This window comes from Astyanax mexicanus, chromosome 5, assembly GCF_023375975.1.
Source record: "Astyanax mexicanus isolate ESR-SI-001 chromosome 5, AstMex3_surface, whole genome shotgun sequence".
In the NCBI taxonomy this organism is placed as follows: Eukaryota; Metazoa; Chordata; class Actinopteri; order Characiformes; family Acestrorhamphidae; genus Astyanax; species Astyanax mexicanus.
In genome coordinates this window covers 18830714-18849705 of record NC_064412.1, presented here as the reverse complement: position 1 = coordinate 18849705, position 18992 = coordinate 18830714, and the positions used below count along the sequence as shown (strand labels likewise).

Below are 18992 nucleotides of genomic sequence, written 5' to 3'. Positions count from 1 at the left end.
GCGCCATCTGCTGTCTAAAGTAATCAGCAAAAAAACTGACACTGTGAACTCCATTCTGAAAAAAATTCTCATTTACGTAGAACAAGTTAAATAGTTTAGGATATATTGGTATATTTATTACTTCCTGGTATATATTTATATTGAAACTGAAACTATAAAACGCTATAGGATTTTGAATTCCAGAAAGGCAGTAAGAGCATCACATCCCTTTTGTGTCATTTGGTCATTATTCATGATTAATTTTTATTATTTGCTTCCTCTTTAGGTCTATCGTGGCCTATCAGCCCAGTGGAGCAAACACGCACACTTTCGATGCCTCAGCCTTCTTTAAATCAGTGGGCATTTTCCTGGGGATCTTCAGTGGTTCTTTTGCCATGGGCGCGGTCACTGGAGTCGTCACTGCCCTCATATCCTTTAAATCTGTACATCTATCTGTACTCTGTACACTGTAGAATTGAAGCTGTGTGACCCAGTCATGAGATGAGAAGGTTAATGGTGAGCTATGTGTAATGGCTGTGTGTAGCTTCTCTCCATCAATCATGGGTTTAAAGGCTTTAACTCTGGCTTTACGTCACCAAGTTCACCAAGCTGCACTGTTTCCCTCTACTGGAGACTGCACTCTTCTTCCTGATGTCCTGGAGCACCTTTCTGCTGGCAGAGGCCTGTGGATTCACAGGTGTGTACTTCTGTGTGTTTACTCCCATTCTCCAGCAGGGGTGTGACACATCATATTTTTAAAGTGATATAAAAAGATGTATATATTGATAATAGTCCTGTACTGTTTTGAAAGCAGACTATATTTACTGTGAACTTTAATTGTCTTCTTATTTATATTTGTTTGTATGCATGGACTAAATATTCTGCAATTAAGTATTTCAGTAGATTTGTTTGTTTTTTTTGCTTTTATTTTCACTGAATGCTTGAAACTATTTTATTATGGTATTATTTACATTTGTATTGCATTTGTCTTCATATGTAGTTTTAAAATACTGTATTGATTTAAAAAAAGATTGGCGTCCAACAGCATTTTTTTTTAACCCTCTCCTACTAGATAGCAGTAAACTCTCTCTTTTTTTTTATAATTCAAATTTAGATTGCAATATATTGTGTTGCTTACAGTATTTCAATGTATTTTGGTATATTACATTTTAAACAATGTATCGTGATACATGTTGTGTCGCTACATTTTGGCCAATACACAGCCCTAGCTGTCACTATGGTTGGGTGATGTGTTCCGAAATTAATGTCACAGTAATTGAAGGTTTATACAGAAAAAATACCTTTAAAATTCAAAGTAAAGAGCAAAATAAAAAACAGATTATTGCTATTAGCATGAATTGGATTTTATTATTATTTTATACTTTTAAAAATAGTATGCAATATGGCACATCTCTGTGTAGCACAACAAACAGATTTTTTTAAGGAATTACCAAATGTGAGATGAGCACTTTTTAAGTTACTAAGTTAAAGGGTGGGGTTAGTAGTGGGTGGGTGTTAAATGAATGTGTACATTTTATTAATTATCTCTATCTATCTTTCTGTTCTATTCCAGGTGTTGTAGCAGTGCTATTCTGTGGGATCACACAGGCTCACTACACCTACAACAATCTCTCAGAGGAGTCTACCAAACGCACCAAACAGGTTCCTCCCTCCCTCTCCCCTTCTCTCTCCTCCTTATATATTGGCCCTCTCTCCTGCCTCATCTCTCTCTCTTTCTTTCTCTCTCTATCTTTTTTCCCTGTTGGTAAAATTATCCTGAATAATGTGAATGGTTTACCAGCAGTGGTCAGTAGGAGGCAGCAGTAACATGCCATTTTTTTTTAATTCAAGCTTTGTCATGTTTGAAATGAGCACATTGTGAGAGGTCAGTTCTTTGTATTGATCGTTTAAAAGGTAGTTTTACACTTTATACACTAATATGTAATACTAGAGATATATTTTGTAGGCCTGGCTTCACAAAGCATTGCATGTCAAGTGCGTAATGCAGACAAGCGAAGGAGCTGATGTATGTTGCTCACTGCAAAATTCCAGAGCTGCGTGATTATAACGTTCTAACTTATGTAACTTTTTTTTAAAACAGTTTGATTTGTTCGGGTCAGCCCTCGGGTCGGGTCGTGTTCGGGCAGAGGAACTAAGCTCTATTAGTGAATTCTTATAATAATAAGTAATATAGTGTGGTGTAATGTGACTCTTGTGCATATACACTAGGGGTGGGCGATATGGCCCTAAAACAATATCACGATATTTCATGGTATTTTTGCGATAACAGTACTCTTGACGATATGACAACACTGATTATTTTTCTTTTTTTTTCTTTTTCAAGAATACACTACTGCACAATACTAATAATGCACTCCATATATCTCCATATGTCCAGTGCTGCTCTAAAATTAATGATACTGGACAGATATAATCTGGCTAGTAGATATATAATGGGAAATGAGAACAGTGTGAATTTTTCTTTTGCTAAAAACAGCAAAAAAGTCGTACCCTGATGTGATAATTAGGGGTGGGTGATATGGCACCATATTTCAGGGTTTAATATCGTTCATGATATTCAAAAATGTTGGCGATATTATCGCGTATGATATGATATGGCACATGCCTAATATACACAAATTACTGACTCAACCCAGACGGGGAAAATTAATAATAAAAAAAAACATATCTTTTTAAAGGTATTTAAATCTTTTAAGACTCATGGCTGGTGAAATTAAGTAGCAGTGTGTTTAATCACTGTGAGGACTCCCCTGCAGTTCCACACACAAGTAGCACACACTGTGCTTGTCTGAGAGGGCAGAAATCAGGGGCTGTGATTAAACTCTTGAGCTTCAGGGGATTTTCTCTTTACCCAGTTGCCAGAAATGACAGTGGTGAACTGGATGGTACAGTGTGCACTAGAGAAACAGAGAGCTGCTAGACATGGTGTGTATTAGGTACATGCGCTGTGTGTAATAGGTGTTAATGTGGAACGTATCACTTCTGTTTTTTTTTTATTTTCCAGCTCTTTGAAGTGCTGCATTTCCTGGCAGAGAACTTCATCTTCTCCTACATGGGTCTGGCTCTCTTCACTTTCCAGAACCATGTCTTCAGTCCCATCTTCATTGTGGGAGCATTTGTATCCTTTCTCTGTCTCTACGCTACATGCATATTTACACAGAGGCTGCATTAACCTACATTAGGTCTATGGGAGGACAGTTAAAGCATTTGTAGATTGCTAGCTATATTTAAGTAAAGGTCCATTTTCTCCCTAATTTACAAGGCCAACTACCCAACCAACTCATTAGAACTATCACTAATGCCCCAACACACCAGGAGGGTGAAGAGTAGCACATGCCTCTTCTGATACATGTAAAGTCAGCCACCGCCTCTTTTCAAAAATTGCTGAGTAGCATCACAGCATTCTCGGAGGAAAGCGCAGCAACTCTGTTCCAATACATCAGCTCACAGATGTCTTGTGCTGATCATCATCACCTTTTGAAGTGATGTTGGGAAAGAGCACCATCTACCCATCCAGAGAGAGCAAGGCCGATTGTGCTCTCTCGGGGCTCCGGCAGCTGATGGCAAGCTACATGAACAGGATTCGAACCAGTGTTCTCCCAGTCATAGTGGCAGTGCCTTGGTTCATGGCCCACCATGATTGCTTTAAAACACCAGTTGCCTGTTTAAACGGTTTGTTGCCTTGTTGCTGGGCTCTTCAGATTTTTAAAGCGCAGTTAATCTTTAATTCATTAGCTAATTCAGACATTGGAATATAAAAATTTAGAAATTTCATGGAAAAAAAAGTATACATATAGGCTCATTCACATTTAAGTAAACAATGAATTTATTGTTATAGGTCTATACAGAGATTTAAAAATCTGCATGGCATCAAAAACCCTTTGTTAGTACAAAATAGAGCAGTTTTGCTTCATACGTCAGATGATGAGTTTCGAGGTACAAAACAAGCTTGTGGGTGTGTCTGTGTGTTTTTGTTGGTTTTATTTTTTGTATTTTTCCTTGACCGTGTCCTGATTGTTAGGTTGCTATCTTTATTGGCCGTGCGTCCAACATCTATCCTTTGTCCTTCCTGCTGAACCTTGGCCGCAGGCATAAAATCGGCGGGAACTTCCAGCACATGATGATGTTTGCAGGTATTGTTTTGACTAACTACTTCTATGTTGCATTTGTAGGACACTTGCTCGTGTTTTCTTTGATCCAAAGTAGTAAAATTTAACTGAACACATCTAGAACTACTGGGAAGTCAACCAGCAGTTGAATTTCAAAAGAAATAAGATATTATGTAAATTTACAGTGCATTCTGATTTAGATTAAAAAGTAAACATTTGAAAACTGATTAGCAAAAAAGTGTTTATCCAGCCGTTTTATACCAGAAGGACTTGATTACGTTTGGCAGATTACTTGTGGAGTAGTCTGTCATGTATTGAAATGCATTGTATGTATTTACTATAGTTCTCCTGGGGCCATTTTCACACCTGCACTTTTTATTTCTGCTGAAAAGCTGGTACGTTTTTACCTTTGGTCAGTCTGACCACAGATCTATGAATTTAAGAATAACCTGGTATGTTAGCCAGAGAATTACTACAGCTATAAACAAATGCTGCCTCCCTTTGCACCATGTTAAATTATAAAAGAATATATACACTAGTGCTGAACGCAGTACCTTTTTCCTGTATGTTCTTTCTTGCTGACAGGTCTGACCTATTGAGAATAAAGTTCAATAGTTGAGAAAAAAATTCTCAAGCAGTTTGTTGTGGCACACTTTGGTGAGCTTGGGTTTTTTTTCTCATGAGAACTAAGAAAAAATATTCAAGGTTACAAACCAACTGTAGGTGTGAAACCACCCTTAGAAATACAATTAAAACGTTCAAAAGTTTAAAAGTCAGTAATATTAGTGATGATAACCACTATGTTGCGCAAGGTAAAAAAAAATCAAATAAAAATACATTTGTTAAATCTGTACTGTATTATCTTATCCATAACTCTGCTTGTCAATGAACAATTTTCATTTTTTTTTTTTTTTTTTGAGTTGCAATTATGCTCCCCTGACATGAACCCTGAGATTAATCACTCTGATGGAGCAGATCATGGCCTAAAATAATAATAAACGAGGAATTAAAATCAGGGCACATTTCAATGGCAGACCTAAAACTGGAGCAGCTCCCTTGCTAATACTCAATCCTCTACTAACTTTCTAAAGTGGCTGTAAAGAGCATCTAAATCCTGATCGAGTAAACACTATAGATGTAAATCCAGTTACACCATGGCAGATTCACTCTATATGCCCCTGATCTCAGGCAGGTCTCTTGAGTTCTTGTCCTGCTTAGATGTCTGTGTGTCTGTCTGTCTTTTTTTTGTGATTTTTATAGCTTCTATGCTGTTGTTGCAGGACTGCGTGGAGCGATGGCGTTCGCACTTGCGATCCGGGACACAGCAACCTATGCGCGACAGATGATGTTCACCACCACGCTGCTCATTGTGTTCTTCACCGTATGGGTCTTTGGTGGTGGCACTACACCCATGCTGTCATGGCTGCATATCAGGTCAGGCAATACTTTGTTTTTTCTGTAACAAATAGAAGAAAATGTAAAAGATTTTAAATACAGGAGTTTAGTTTGTTTGTTTGTTTGTTACCTTTGCTAATTTTATAACTGGTCAAAAGAACTCTTAAAAATAGGCAAAATTGGCATCAATCAAGCCTAATATTGTAATGATCACCCCCTTGTTTCTGCTGTATTAAAAGTAGTAGTGTCTAATAAAGTGAACAGTGAGTGGACATTTCAGTATACTTAATACTTCAGTATTAAGTGTCTTATCCGCTTAAAACAGCAATACAAACGCTAACACACCACTACCACCACCACCACCATGTCCTTGTCACTGCAGTGTTGCGAATGAAAAAATGAAAACATGGATGATGAGTGTTGAAACAAGGAGATGGTTATGATGTTACATTATGTTTGATTGCTATGTCACACAGCTCATAACCATTGTAGCAGCCAGGCCTGCAGATGTAGATGTTCCTCAGAGAACCGTACACACCCTCTGATAGGTTGAAATATTCATATAATGAGTGTAAAGTTCAGTGACACATGCTCTTATTACTCTTCAGAGGAAATGAATACCTCAGCTATGTCATGATGGTTGGAAAAAATGGCAAGTTAAGCCTATCCACTCTCCTGAAAATAAGTTGTGGTGGGAAAACATGATCTGCAGTAGAAAAGTCAGAATCTGTAGCGCCCACGTCTTTCTTGAATTGTATAATATGCTTTTATAAATGTATATAAAGCTTTCTCCCCAAGCTTAAACCAGTGCTTGAGGAAAAAGATAATGTGCATTTCAAACTTCAACTGTTTATATTATCACTAGTGTTTAATACAGGTTATGTTTTGATTTAACTTTAGTTGAAAGTGTTTGGCTTTTAAATCATAAGGGAAGTTGCTGGAAGGTGGTCAGAAATACTCTGAAACCAGTGTTATGTTGTCAGAGTGTAACGCAGCTGTTATGGTTACTGTGTGTGTGTGTGTGTGCGCGCGCTTTTTTTTTTTTTTTGGAAAATGGGCTCTAGACCAGACTTTCCCCATCCTGGTCATGGAGGGATCCTGCCCTGCACATTTATTCAGGGATGCAAGCAGATTTGTTCCACAGGGGAAAAAAAACTTTCATTGCATTCATAAAGACAAATGATTTATTATTATTATTATTATTAGGGCTGGGTTTCAAAATTTGATACCAAAAAGGTACAGACCGAAATGTTTCCGTACTACAGGGTACCAAAAGGTCCAAAAAAATTTGGTGCCTGTTTTCGATACTTTCCATATATATTTGTAGTTTAAGTAATACTGTTGTTTTTGAATTGAGATTACTGCTTTTTGTATTTTTTGTTAAAATTTAGGAAGAGGTAGCGAAAAATTATTGTTTGGGTATTGGTACCAACTTTAAAGTATCAAACTGGTACCGGTATCGAACATTTTTAAATGGTACCCAGCCCTAGTTCTTATTAACAATTTCTATATATATATATATATATATATATATATATATTGTGGTAGGCCCCTGGGGTTAGGGGCGTGACCACTGTGACCCGGAAGGAGGAAGCTCACAGAGAACAAAGACACGGGGAGTAAATGAACTCAAACGTACCTTTATTTTAAATGCCCTCCACCACACCCAAAAACAACTCAAAACATAATGCTAGCCCAGTGGGGCTCTATAGTTCAGTAGTTTCTTTAGTTTCTTTTGTTTTAGCGTCCGCGCAGCCTCAGCCCTCAGCTCCCCAGTCAAAGTCCTCCCAAATGATGACGGAGGCTGAGTATATATGCCTGTCTCAACTGGCGGCTCAATCAGCCCTCATGCGGGCCAGCTGAGACAGGCATGGCTTTGCGCTCTGGCGTGGGGCGGACCCACAACTCCCCCGCCTCCTCACGCCACAATATATATATATATATATAGATTGCAGTGTTTGCGTCTGCATATTATTTTCAACCCTTCCTTTTGCATTGTTTAGATGGCAACATTGCTTCTGAATTATTTCTACGTTGATGAGCATTGTGGTCTCGAAATGAGATTCGTTGAGGTGCACCACTGACTGAAAACAACTTAGGCAGATGTCAACAGTCCCCACTGGACACTGACTGCGCTATTGAAATAGCAATCCGCCTGAAAAGTTAGAGCACTCCTGGCTCTTAAAGGGAATGGCAAATGAGACACTGATTTCTTTATCGCCCAAAACACACCTGTGATTAATTAAGAATATTAGTACATGTCTTTTGGGTTTCAGGCCATGCAAGGCATAGTTTTCCTGTTGTTATGGTAGCAAACACACACTGATATGGCCCAAAATAAAGCTGCGCAGGGCACGGTTGACGACGCCTATAGATTGCTAAATATAGATAAAATAGGGCCCCAGGTCTGTAACACTGGGTACTGTTGGGAAAGAAATAATATGTATGAACCCACTTATTGATTTAGAGCCTATGCTGTGTTCTATTTACCTTGGATGTCAAAGCTTGGAATGATTGCTCACCAGAGTTGACTGTATTCCAGTTAAACATTCAGCTTAGAAATAACGTTTCTAATGATACCACTGTATATGCTATTTTTCACATCCATACACTGTAAAAACATATCCATGTATAGAAGTTGGACAGAGCCATGTGTGTACGACTGATTTAATGTCTCACAGACAAATCGAAACAAGTGCTAATACCGTACACTGTTTAATTCTACTTCTGAAGCTACTGTTGATATGCAGTTCAGCCAACTAGGTTTTCCAACTCTGGGTTCATGAGGTTCTTCTAACTTTCCTAGTAGGAAATCCAGCCTGAAGGAGTGATCCAGTTCAAATTTCTTACTTTGAACTAGAAAATGTTGACATTGTAGCTCATGGAATGCATCACTAGGACATTGTCTCAGATAAAAACAGCAAGATTCACCTCATATAGAATCTACAACCCACCTTAAACATAGGCTCTAAATCTAAACTCTTGAATTTTTTTTCTTTTTTTTATAGAAACATTATTCCAGAAACCAAAGGAGACGTTATTGTAAAGCTCACAAGGGGGCCTTAAGGAAACAAATGAACTTTATTTAGTCTTATGGGAAATGAGGCCTGCTCTGCTTCAAATAGTTTGTCCTCTGTGGGGGTGTATGGAAGCACGAGGAACTGGCAGTTTAACCCTCTACAGTGTATATCGTCGCTGTCCAATGAAAAATAAGTACCTCTAAAATGGCAACTTTACAGGAAATAGAAAAAAACAAAAAACAATATAGCTTTTATTTAAGTAAATGTAAAAAGTGTTTATTTCAGATAATTTTGGAGAATTTCTGTTGGTCCATTCCTCAAGAAATTTTGACATAGTGACATAGATAGTTTGTGTGTTCAGATTATGTAGTAAACTAAAAATGCACAAAAATGGAGATACTTGGTATATTATTGTTCTTGTTATTATAGAATGTTTTTGACAGGTTATTTCCGAATAAAAGTAGATGATTTTTGTCTGAAACTTTGACTTTTTATAGAAACCAGTATTTCAAAACCAAATAAGATGGACTGTTTAAGATGGATGACTTCAGCATGGTTTTACAGCAACATGCAATCACGTCTAGGTTCTGTGGAAAAGCTAAAAAAAGCTAGACTTTCAGATGCTGGATCTGCTGTATTTGGATTGAAAGGGAAAATGTTAACAAAATGTTCCTTTAACGCTGATGTAATTTCCTGCCAGTGTCCAGCAGGGGGCGCAAACGCTCACCACAGTAACCGATGACCTCTTTGGACTGTATTGCTCTTGTATGATCACCATAGTGACCGATGGCCTGAGAGCCCAGACAGAGAATGGGGTTGGAGAGCAGCAGCACATCTCTTGTGAAAGCAGACGAGGAGGAGCAGTCTATTACTGATAGGGAAGTTCATATTAGCTATTAGATCTTTATGCAAAACATGCTGTGTGGTGGAGTGCAGCTTATCAGAGCTGGGAAGGACAATAAGTAAACGACTCCATGGTTCAGCCCATGGCAGTCAGACAGGATTGGTCAGCTGTGAAAGCATCCAAACGCTTACGTCAGGAGTCCTCCTGTTCTCCTGTGGTCTGGAATTTAATAATAAATAGGAGAATAAATGGAATAATAATGTGCTGAATAGAACAGGCTGAGGGGTTTGAGGCGGTTTTGAAGCTCAGCCACTTCAGGACTGATGGAAAAAGCAGGGGGGGTTGTTTATCTAGGCTTGTGCTGGCTGTAGCTTTCTGCATGCTGTTAATAAGTGCCTCTAGTTCTCGAGATAAAGAGGATTATAGCGCGCTAATGTTGATGACAGATGCTAGACGGTGGATGGGACTAAATGGCTCATGTTATTGCTTGTAATGCTGCTATGCAGTAAAGGAGATTTGGAGTGTTTTGGCAGGAGAAACAAAGACAGAGGGAGACATTCTTTATTTTTATGTTAGCTGTTGTTTTTTTATAACTAAATTGAGGGTATCAGACCCAGGCTTTGTTGTAAAAGCTTACAGGAGAAAACAAATCAGTGCTTACATTTTTGTGACAATATTCCGATTCTAAGTCAGTCAATATGTGCAGAGCGTGGGTTGGGATTGTGGCTGTTTTTTGTCCTATAAAGGAATTTTATTATATTTAGTATAATGGGAAAGAACCCTGCTCTGCCTCATCTCCATTTTTGTTGAACAAAACTCGATAAAACACGCAAACTGTCACATACACTGTTGAACCTTTTTTTAGTAAACGGACCAGTAAAAATCCTACAAAATTACCTAAAATAAACTAAAATAAAATGACATTTACTTCCATTGATAAGAAGGTTTTTTCTTACTCTTGTTAAGTTACTGTTTTGGAGAAACTTGTATTTCATCTGACACTGATGATATATCGAATCAATTAGTATATTACTTGTATATTATTGTGTATTACATATTCATAAGTAATAAGTAATCACTACCATACCCATCACAAGTAGGTTTATTGTCCACAATGGACCCATTATATGTTTGAATTCTCCAGAATTTAATTTAACCTAATTTAATTTAACCCCTACTGGGCTCACAAGTGTAAAGAGAAAAGCAGTTTTGTGTAGGGATGAAACTGAAAATATTCAGCCGAAAATGGCAGAATAAACTGAATAATCAATATAGAACAATGAATCATTCATTTTTGGTCCTCTTACAGTGTATACTCTACATTTAGGACTGTTTTCAGCAGCAGCACTTTACTGGAACAGATTCTGAAGCAAAAAAACGTCAGAGTTAGCTTAAAGCTTCTTTTAGACTGAGCTCACACACAGACTTTGGTCTGTCATCAACTCAGCGAGTAATCGAACTCAGAAAACCGCCAGCAAGAAATGCAGCTAAAACACAAGACCAAAATACATTTAGGTTATTTAATATATGAAATGGTGAAAAAGTGGCATAACTGATTTTTTTGCATTATAAAGCACACTTAAAATCTTTTAATCTTATTTTTTACCATTCAGGTTGTAAGGAGCAGTAAAGCCACTCCTCTGAAGTTTAGTTCTCCAGCACTAAGGCTGGAGCAGTATTAGCATTAGCCTCTAATAGCGCTAAGCGCTAGTTCTTTTGCAGTTCAGAGGCGAGTAGCCTGCTGCTAACCCTGGCTAGCACTGCTGGAGCAGCAATCGCATTAGCCACTAAGCGCCAGCTGTTTCGCCATTCAGAAAAGAGTATTACCGGCCTGTAGCCTCCTGCTGAACCTGCTGAAGCAACATTAGAATTAGTCGCCATGCGCTAGCTCTTTCAGTGTTCAGAGGCGAGTATATTGGACTGTAGCCTGCGTGTTTACTGCGTTAAAACAAGCTCACTCAGGGTTCCTCAGCGTAGCTGTATAGCTGTCAGGCTGCATTTACTGTTAGCCGATAATGCTAATGCTGCTGCTGCTGCCCCAAGCCTTAGTGGAAATCTGGAAATCTAAGCCTACTGTGTAAAAAAAAAGAATAGAAGAAGTGTTTTATTTAACCAAATAAACAGATTTCAGGAGAGAAAACTGTGTAGATTAACATCCAGCCCTCATTTTACTTCAAAAGAATCTTAGGTTATGTCCACATTCGGCACAGTATGGGTAGCCCAAGTCAAATTTTCACTGTGTTTGACATTTTACGCTGCATTGGCTTGTCAGTACAGAATTCTAATCTAGTTGAACCCCTACTGGCTTCATCAATGTCAAAAGATGAGCAGTTCAGTGGTTATCTAATGGCAATTCAGGCCTGCACTATTTATTAAGTGCCTGGCCTTTCATGTATCAAGGGAACAGCTTGCTAATCTGGGAATGTATGCAGAGTCCAGCAGGATGGCACCCCTCCTATTTTCCTGCTGGGCCACTGCATGCATGCCAGTCAACGCTGAAATTTGCATGTGACAAATAGCAAAGGACAACAATTAGCAGCCAAAGTGATGCAGGTTTTGGCTCAGTTTAATGTAGCCATGTGTGTAGCCTGGCGTGTTTTGTCTGTGTTTCGTCATTTCCACTGTCCCCGGTCTCCTGTGTTTATACCGGGGGTTCCTGTGGGTGACAGTGGGCCCGGTTAGCTCTGTACTGTTTACCAGATGTTGTGCCAGGTCACTCTGGAGTTTCCTGAAGGAAGAGCTCTAATCCCGGGCCCTATGTTTTACACAAGCGTGTGTGTGTGTGTGTATGTGAGACAGTGATTTACAGTATGTGCAGTACAGTTGCAGCCAGAAAAGATGTTGTTAAAATATATAAAATCCTTAAAAAAAGTATTATAAACATGACTAAAGCGTTCTGTATTAAAAAAATAATGGAGCTGTAAACATTAGATACTTCATTAGGGTGCTTATGTTTTTTTTTTGCTGTTTTGGCTTATTGGCACCTGATTAGTGTTAAAACAAAGAATGATCATTTTTACATTATGTAGTTTCTGAGAAAAATTATGTCCACAAATGAGGTCTGTAGTTTTATATTACGATAAAACACAATGAAGTCTCAATTTTGCAATTTTGCCCCTTATAGGAGTATGACTTATTTGAAGTTCTCCTTGAACATTCAACATTTACTGTGTTTTCTGTTCATTTTAATTTCTGAACAAAATCGAAAATGCAACATGTTAAACTCTTCTGCCACCACTAGGTGACAGTATAATGGCCTCATAAGAGGACACCAGGCCCGTGTAGAGCAAAATTTAGTGTTGTGTTTAAGACAACCTAAAACGTGATGTCCACACATGTGGACGCCAGGTCCTAGGTGGTTAAAGTTACTGTCTATCGGTCACATACAATGTTATTTCTGGAGATGACACGATACCACTGCTGATAAATTTTATTAGGTACTTATAAAATGTTGGGTTAATTAATGGCCTTTTTTATTAAAGGCCCAAATCACTGAAAATATAATATCCTCAGTTTGTCGAAATAATAGCAGTTAGTTTAAAGGCATTTTTTCCTTTTTAGTCTTTCACAGTTTAGCCCCGCCTATTTATGCTGCATTTCTGAAGAGAGTTTCAGTTCTGAGGGCATTTTTAATTTTTAAGGCACAATAAATTAGAGCACACCTAGTTTATCTTACATCAGTATTAAGCAAATTGACTTTTCTTTTTTTTTTAACCATCAATCTCTTTGCCGAGTAACTGGGCAAAGTGATTGTAGACAATATGGTCACTGTGTTTCCCTTTTCTTTATTTGTTTTTATGATACTGAAGCCAAATTTGTCCACCCTGTTGTCATACGTGCAGTAAATACCAGAGGTGGAGCCAAACTCACCCATGCAATGGGTTGACCCACATTCTTCTCCCAGATCCAGCATTTCTCATTGTTTCAATATTAAAAATGCAGTTAATGTACGGTTGACTACAACTCTGTTATTCCATGTAATAAACAGAAAGTGTGTCATGCAAGTAAGTCCTGCAGTCTGTTTTAGCCAAGGCTGTCAATCACTTAACCCCGCCTTCTTACAATACAGCAGAATAGCATTTCAGAAAGCTATTTTTGGAGAAAAAATTTAAAATGTGTAAAATTTTAGAATTAGGAAAGCTATCTGCCTTAAGTAAAGACTATAAATGGAAACACAGAATAAAATAGAAAATGGATGAAATATTGTCTTTCAAAATTGAAACATGGAATTTTTCAGAGCTACATACCATGGTGCTGCTAGCTAGTTGCCACAATTTGAGAGAAGTTGCACTATCCATATTTAACAGTCATTAATTAGAATTTGAACGAAAGAAACTCAACTGAGTTAAAGTAAAATTCAAAGAAAACTCCATAACATTTGCTTAAAGTGAGGAAAATGAGGAATAGTAAGTCTGGACACCATTAGAAGCTCAGCAGACATGTAAAAAGAACCGCTCGTCCTTCCATTAGATAAGCATGATTTAGGAATACAGTATTTGCTTATTGCGCCCAACATTTGAATGGCTCAGTAGGAAGCATAAAATAAATTTACAGGGATTCTTTTTTTTAACTCAACATTGTGTTTACAACTTGTAAAGGTGTAGATATTACCTTAAACAGATTTAACAGCAGTAATGTTCATTACTTTAACGTCCAGTTCATTAAAGTTAATGTAAGTGGAGACCCACATACTCAGGATTTACTCCTGAATAGAACAAGCTGTGCCCTGTGTTACTGTGTTGTACAGCAGCCTTAGGGAGAGCATGTCTTTTGAAGCTTTTGGCTCTGTCGCAGAAGCAGCATAGCTGAGATAATCCTATTGCCTAAGCCAAAGCTGAGTGTCTTTATAGGGGTTGGGGAGGGGGGAGATGATATCCACTTTGTCACTTCCTTCCTCTCATCCTCAGAGTTTCCTTTTCCTGTGATTCATCACAGACAGTCAGCAAAATATTTTGCCACTAAAAAGCCGGCTTTGCATGTATGACGCAGCACAGGCCCAGACTAGCTGCCGTGTTCCTGGAGGGACCAAGAGCACACAAGACTTTCTTATAGTTACGTCTGACCCTCACCAGCCTGATCAACACTACAGTGTAATAGAGCTGCTTTTTTATGCTGATTTTCTCCTTACAATTTCAAGTTGATTCTGAATAAAGATATTCTGAACAAAATCGAAACTGTAATGTGTTAAACTCTTCTGCCACCATTAGGTGACAATATAATGGCCTCATAAGAGGACACCAGGCCTTTGTAGAGCAAAATTCATTGTTGTGGTCTAGACAACCCAAAATGTGATGCTTGAACACCAGGTTTTAGGAGGATAAGAACATGTTGTTCTAGTTCAGAATTGCAGATTTAAGAATACCTATAAACTTTTCCCATAAAAAAAAATCTATCAGTTCAATATTTCATGTAAACAGGGTAAATAGATGCGTAGTAAATGTCTTTCTGTCTCTGTCATTATATCATTATCTTGTGCTTGTGGGTGGGCGCATTAAACATTGCCTGCACTGTATGTTCCAGCCCACGCTAACAAAGCTAAGAATCCACAAACAGACCTTTTAAAAGGCAGTGATGACATTCCACTGCCGTATATCTGCTTGATGTTCACTTTAGAGAATCACGTTTTCCTGCATGTGTTTCGTGCTGTGCATTTGTTCCATAATGGGATCAGACCCTAATGATGCTGTAACTACTGGATAATGAGCGCTAAACATGCAGGAAAGGCTGAGCTCATGCAGATAAATTGCACTAAAGCTCTTTTAAATGTATTTGTCAGTAGGGTCAGTTTTATGGTCAGAGAAAATGTAGCCTTAATGACAAAACGCAAGTTTTCCGGAAGCAGAGGCGTTTTGCATTTACATTAGTGCACAATTATCATGAGCATTGTATTGCCTGTAGGGTGAACTTATTTGTTGAACAAATGCAACCCAGTCATAATATTATGTTGTTGAACCTCATATCTAAACATTAAACAAAGAAAATGTGAAATGCAGTAAATAAGTATGCAGATTTATAATATAAACTAAATTAATTTTAGCCCATTCCTTCCTACAGAACAGCTTAAACTCTAGGATGTTGGTGGGCTTCTTTATTTTAATCGCTCGTGTTAGGTACTCCCACGATATTTTGACTATTTTGACTCAGCCATTCCAAAATATTAACTTTGTGCTTCTTGAAGCATTCTTTAGTACAACAACTTGTGTGCTTAGGGTCATTGTCTTGCTGCATGACCCACCTTCTTCTGAGATTCAGTTCATAGACAGATGTCCTTACATTTTTCTTTAGAATTCTCTCATATGATTCAGGATTAATTTTTACATCACCATACATACACAATACAAACCATGATACTACCACCACCATGTGTTACAGATGGGGTAAGGATCTCTTGCTGGAATGCAGCATTCATTGCAATGCTTCATTCTTCAGTGTTATGCTGATATTGGACTCTTAACATTAGCCAATGTGAGAGAGGCCTTCAGTTGCTTAGAAGTTACTTACCCTTTATAACCTTTTCCAACCTGAAGAGTATCAACAACTCCGAGGTCCCCTTGTTTGTCTGATGATGCACTTCCACCCACGTGTTGTGATAAACAGACTTTAATAGACTTTGATGATTAAAATAAACACTCTAACACTCTCCAGCTGCACTGGAATTGATTCTGCTCCGACCTTTGAAACTTTTTCATGAGTGAAGCTGCAGCACTATACATGCACGCAACTGCATGCATCTCTTTCCATCTGTCTATCTGTCACTTGCTTGCTCTCGCACACTCTCTTTCTCTCACGCTGTTTCATGCTCTTACACTCTGTCTGCCTCCGTCCTGACTATAGTGAACTTTCCGCTCAGGGCTACTACAAACTAATCAATGCACAATTAAAACAGGCCATCAGATCATTGGCTGGAAAAATATGAACAAAGTCATTTTACATCAGAGAAAAGAACACCAGCGTTTCCCCTCACAGTACAGTACTGCTGTACTTCAGGCTAAATACCCTGGCTCAAGATAAAAAGAAGCTTTTAGCTGAGATTCCTCTAACAAGAAAATCAATGAAGTGCCTTTAGGTCACATGCTGGTCAGTGTTGATTCTAGTGTGCTGGGAAAAGGCAGACCTGAACCAAACACATGTCTACATTTGGTTCCTCTTGAAACCTTTATTCACGTGTCTGTTGGGTTCAGTCAACTGTCATTATGCTCAATCAATTAAAAGCCACTTAATTACATTGTGCGTATTTTTTTATTCTGTTAGGCCCTTTAAGCCATAGATAAATGCTAATTTTACTGACCCAATCTTTAAAAAAAACTGAAAACAAAGATAAAAAAATACCACTTTAAAATAAGGCTTATTTATAGTGGGCTTATAAATAGTTTATAAAGGAGTTTATAAATGGTTAGGAGTTGAACAAATATAGTAAATAGTAAATAAATAAATAAATAAGCATCTAGCTTCTAGCATCTAGGTTTAACAGTATAAACAAAAGTGGAATTACACAGCAGGCCAGTGTTGCCCTTCCTATTTATGTGTTGTAACTGCTTTTTAATGGTTTATAACCTAATTAATATATACTTACTCATAAGCTATTTATAAACCCTTTATAAAGGAGCCTTAGTTTAAAGTGGTACCGAAACAAATAATAAGTGAGACTTTTGTTTTAAGTCCTTTAAGTCATTTATAGACTCTCTTATCCAGAACAGCTTACTTAGAAAATATTCTTAACTAGTTTGTAGAGGCTAGAATCAAAAGATACCTTGGGCGTAGATGCTGAACACCTGGGAGATACCTAGAAAATAAGTAACTTTTGAAAAGATGTGTCGTTAGTCAGACTTTAAGTTTGAGGGCGCAAGTGACTTCCAGTGGAAGTCTGCCTTACCACCTTGGTGCTAGGGTAGAGAAGAGTTAGGATGCTTTTTTTCCATGGATCCTAAAGGATGTTGAGTCAAGTAAAACTGTACTGGAAGCTCAAAAGTTTCAATGATTCAAATTTATGGTTTTGACCATTGCCATCAAGTTTGGAAGGCCTGGTCGATTTGTGGCTTTGTAGGCCTGTGTCAGGGTTTTGAATCCTATGTGGGGAAACTACTAGCAGCCAGTAAACGGAACACAGCAGAGCTTCCAGTGTTGGCCACTGTTACCAATAATACATGTTTTTTTTGCTTTGTCCTATTCCTGTACCTCTTCCATTTACAGCATTATACACAAACATTTCCCAGAAGTACAAGCTGGGTTTATGCTTTGGAAAGGCCTGTTTATGAGGTAGTTTATAGCTGTATATTCATATTCATGATGACTGGAATCTCTCCCAAACACTGGAAAGTGTAATCAGTCTACCAAGCAATGCGTATGCTTTATGGCTGTGCTTCACCTCTTGTGCGGTACATGACTCTACAACCTTCATTTGTTTATGCTGTTAGTAGTGAATGGTCCAGTGGAAAATTTAGTGGGAAGAAGAAAATGTGTTATAAATGATCTGTGCCTAATGTTGGGTCACCCATGCAAAGCATATTCATACTTGCAGTAGATTTAAAACAGTTTATTTTATTTTATTAAAGGCTAATTTAACTCTGTTTGAATTAGCATAGAGTCCAGTATATCTTTTAGAAATCAGTATCTGTAATTCAAAATATCCTTTAATGGATTCAGACGTGTGTGAGGCAGTTACATTAAAAGAGTACAGATTGATGAGAGAGATAATGTAAAAAAAGAACCAATTAAAGAAATTACCTCTGCATTAACTCTTCATTAGTCCCAGCAGGGGGTTACTATAGCACTGGACTCTGATTGGCTGATCAAGTTCTGCATCTCAAACACCACAATGTACGCTACTACCTACCTAGCAAAACTTTTCATTGATATTGCTCTTTATTTAATGTTATGTGCAGTTTGAGACACTGTGCAAATTCTAATTTCATTTGGGATTAGTACAATGTGGAATAAAAAGTACTAATAATAATGAACAAGTATATTCTAAGCCTATTTAAAAAAAAAAAAAAACTTTTTTTTTTTTTACTTTTTTTTTTTTTTTTTTTTTTACATTTTTTACATTTTCTACTCAATTTGTGATGCCACTTACCCATTTCCCTCCCTTATTATAACTTATAATTCCCCTTTAGCACTACGACGGTAAAGAATAGCATATGCCTCCTCCAATACATTAGCCAACAGACGCCTATGCTGACCGCCATCACCAGAGAGAGCGAGGTTGATTGTGCTCTCTCAGACTCTGGCTGCTGATGGCAAATGATTCTGAGATCCTTGGGTCATAGTGATTGCAGCTTAGGCTGCTGGACCACATGGATCCCAAAGCCAATAGATTATGAACTCTTAATTTATGCACTCGTTAAAATATATTGTGGCTGTCTTTAAATTGTAGAACTAGTTGCATAATTGTCTTTCAAGTGCTGGCTGAGGTCATATGTACTGTGTATATGAGGTGGAGTAATACTTCAAAAGCTTTGGTCATTATATATTGAAAATTATACCACAGTTAGTTCTGACCCTGCAGTGTCATTGGCTGAGAGGTGTTCTATGAGTACTGTTATCAGCCGGTAACGCACTGTAACCGAAGCTCTCCATGTTTTACTTCGCCACATACAGGTAACCTAGCAATGATGCAGCGCTTAC

The 18992-nt window shown here is 37.9% G+C and overlaps 1 protein-coding gene across 1 annotated transcript in view; it reads left to right on the top strand.

Annotated features, from left to right (window-relative positions):
- slc9a7 (solute carrier family 9 member 7) overlaps window positions 1-18992 on the top strand; it is a 75052-nt gene that overhangs the window by 23032 nt on the left and 33028 nt on the right. The window contains exons 7-12 of the mRNA XM_022675805.2: window positions 266-407; window positions 571-676; window positions 1553-1641; window positions 3005-3118; window positions 4022-4133; window positions 5390-5543. Of these exons, the coding sequence (XP_022531526.2) occupies window positions 266-407; window positions 571-676; window positions 1553-1641; window positions 3005-3118; window positions 4022-4133; window positions 5390-5543 (717 nt within the window). The remainder of the gene's footprint in view (window positions 1-265; window positions 408-570; window positions 677-1552; window positions 1642-3004; window positions 3119-4021; window positions 4134-5389; window positions 5544-18992) is intronic.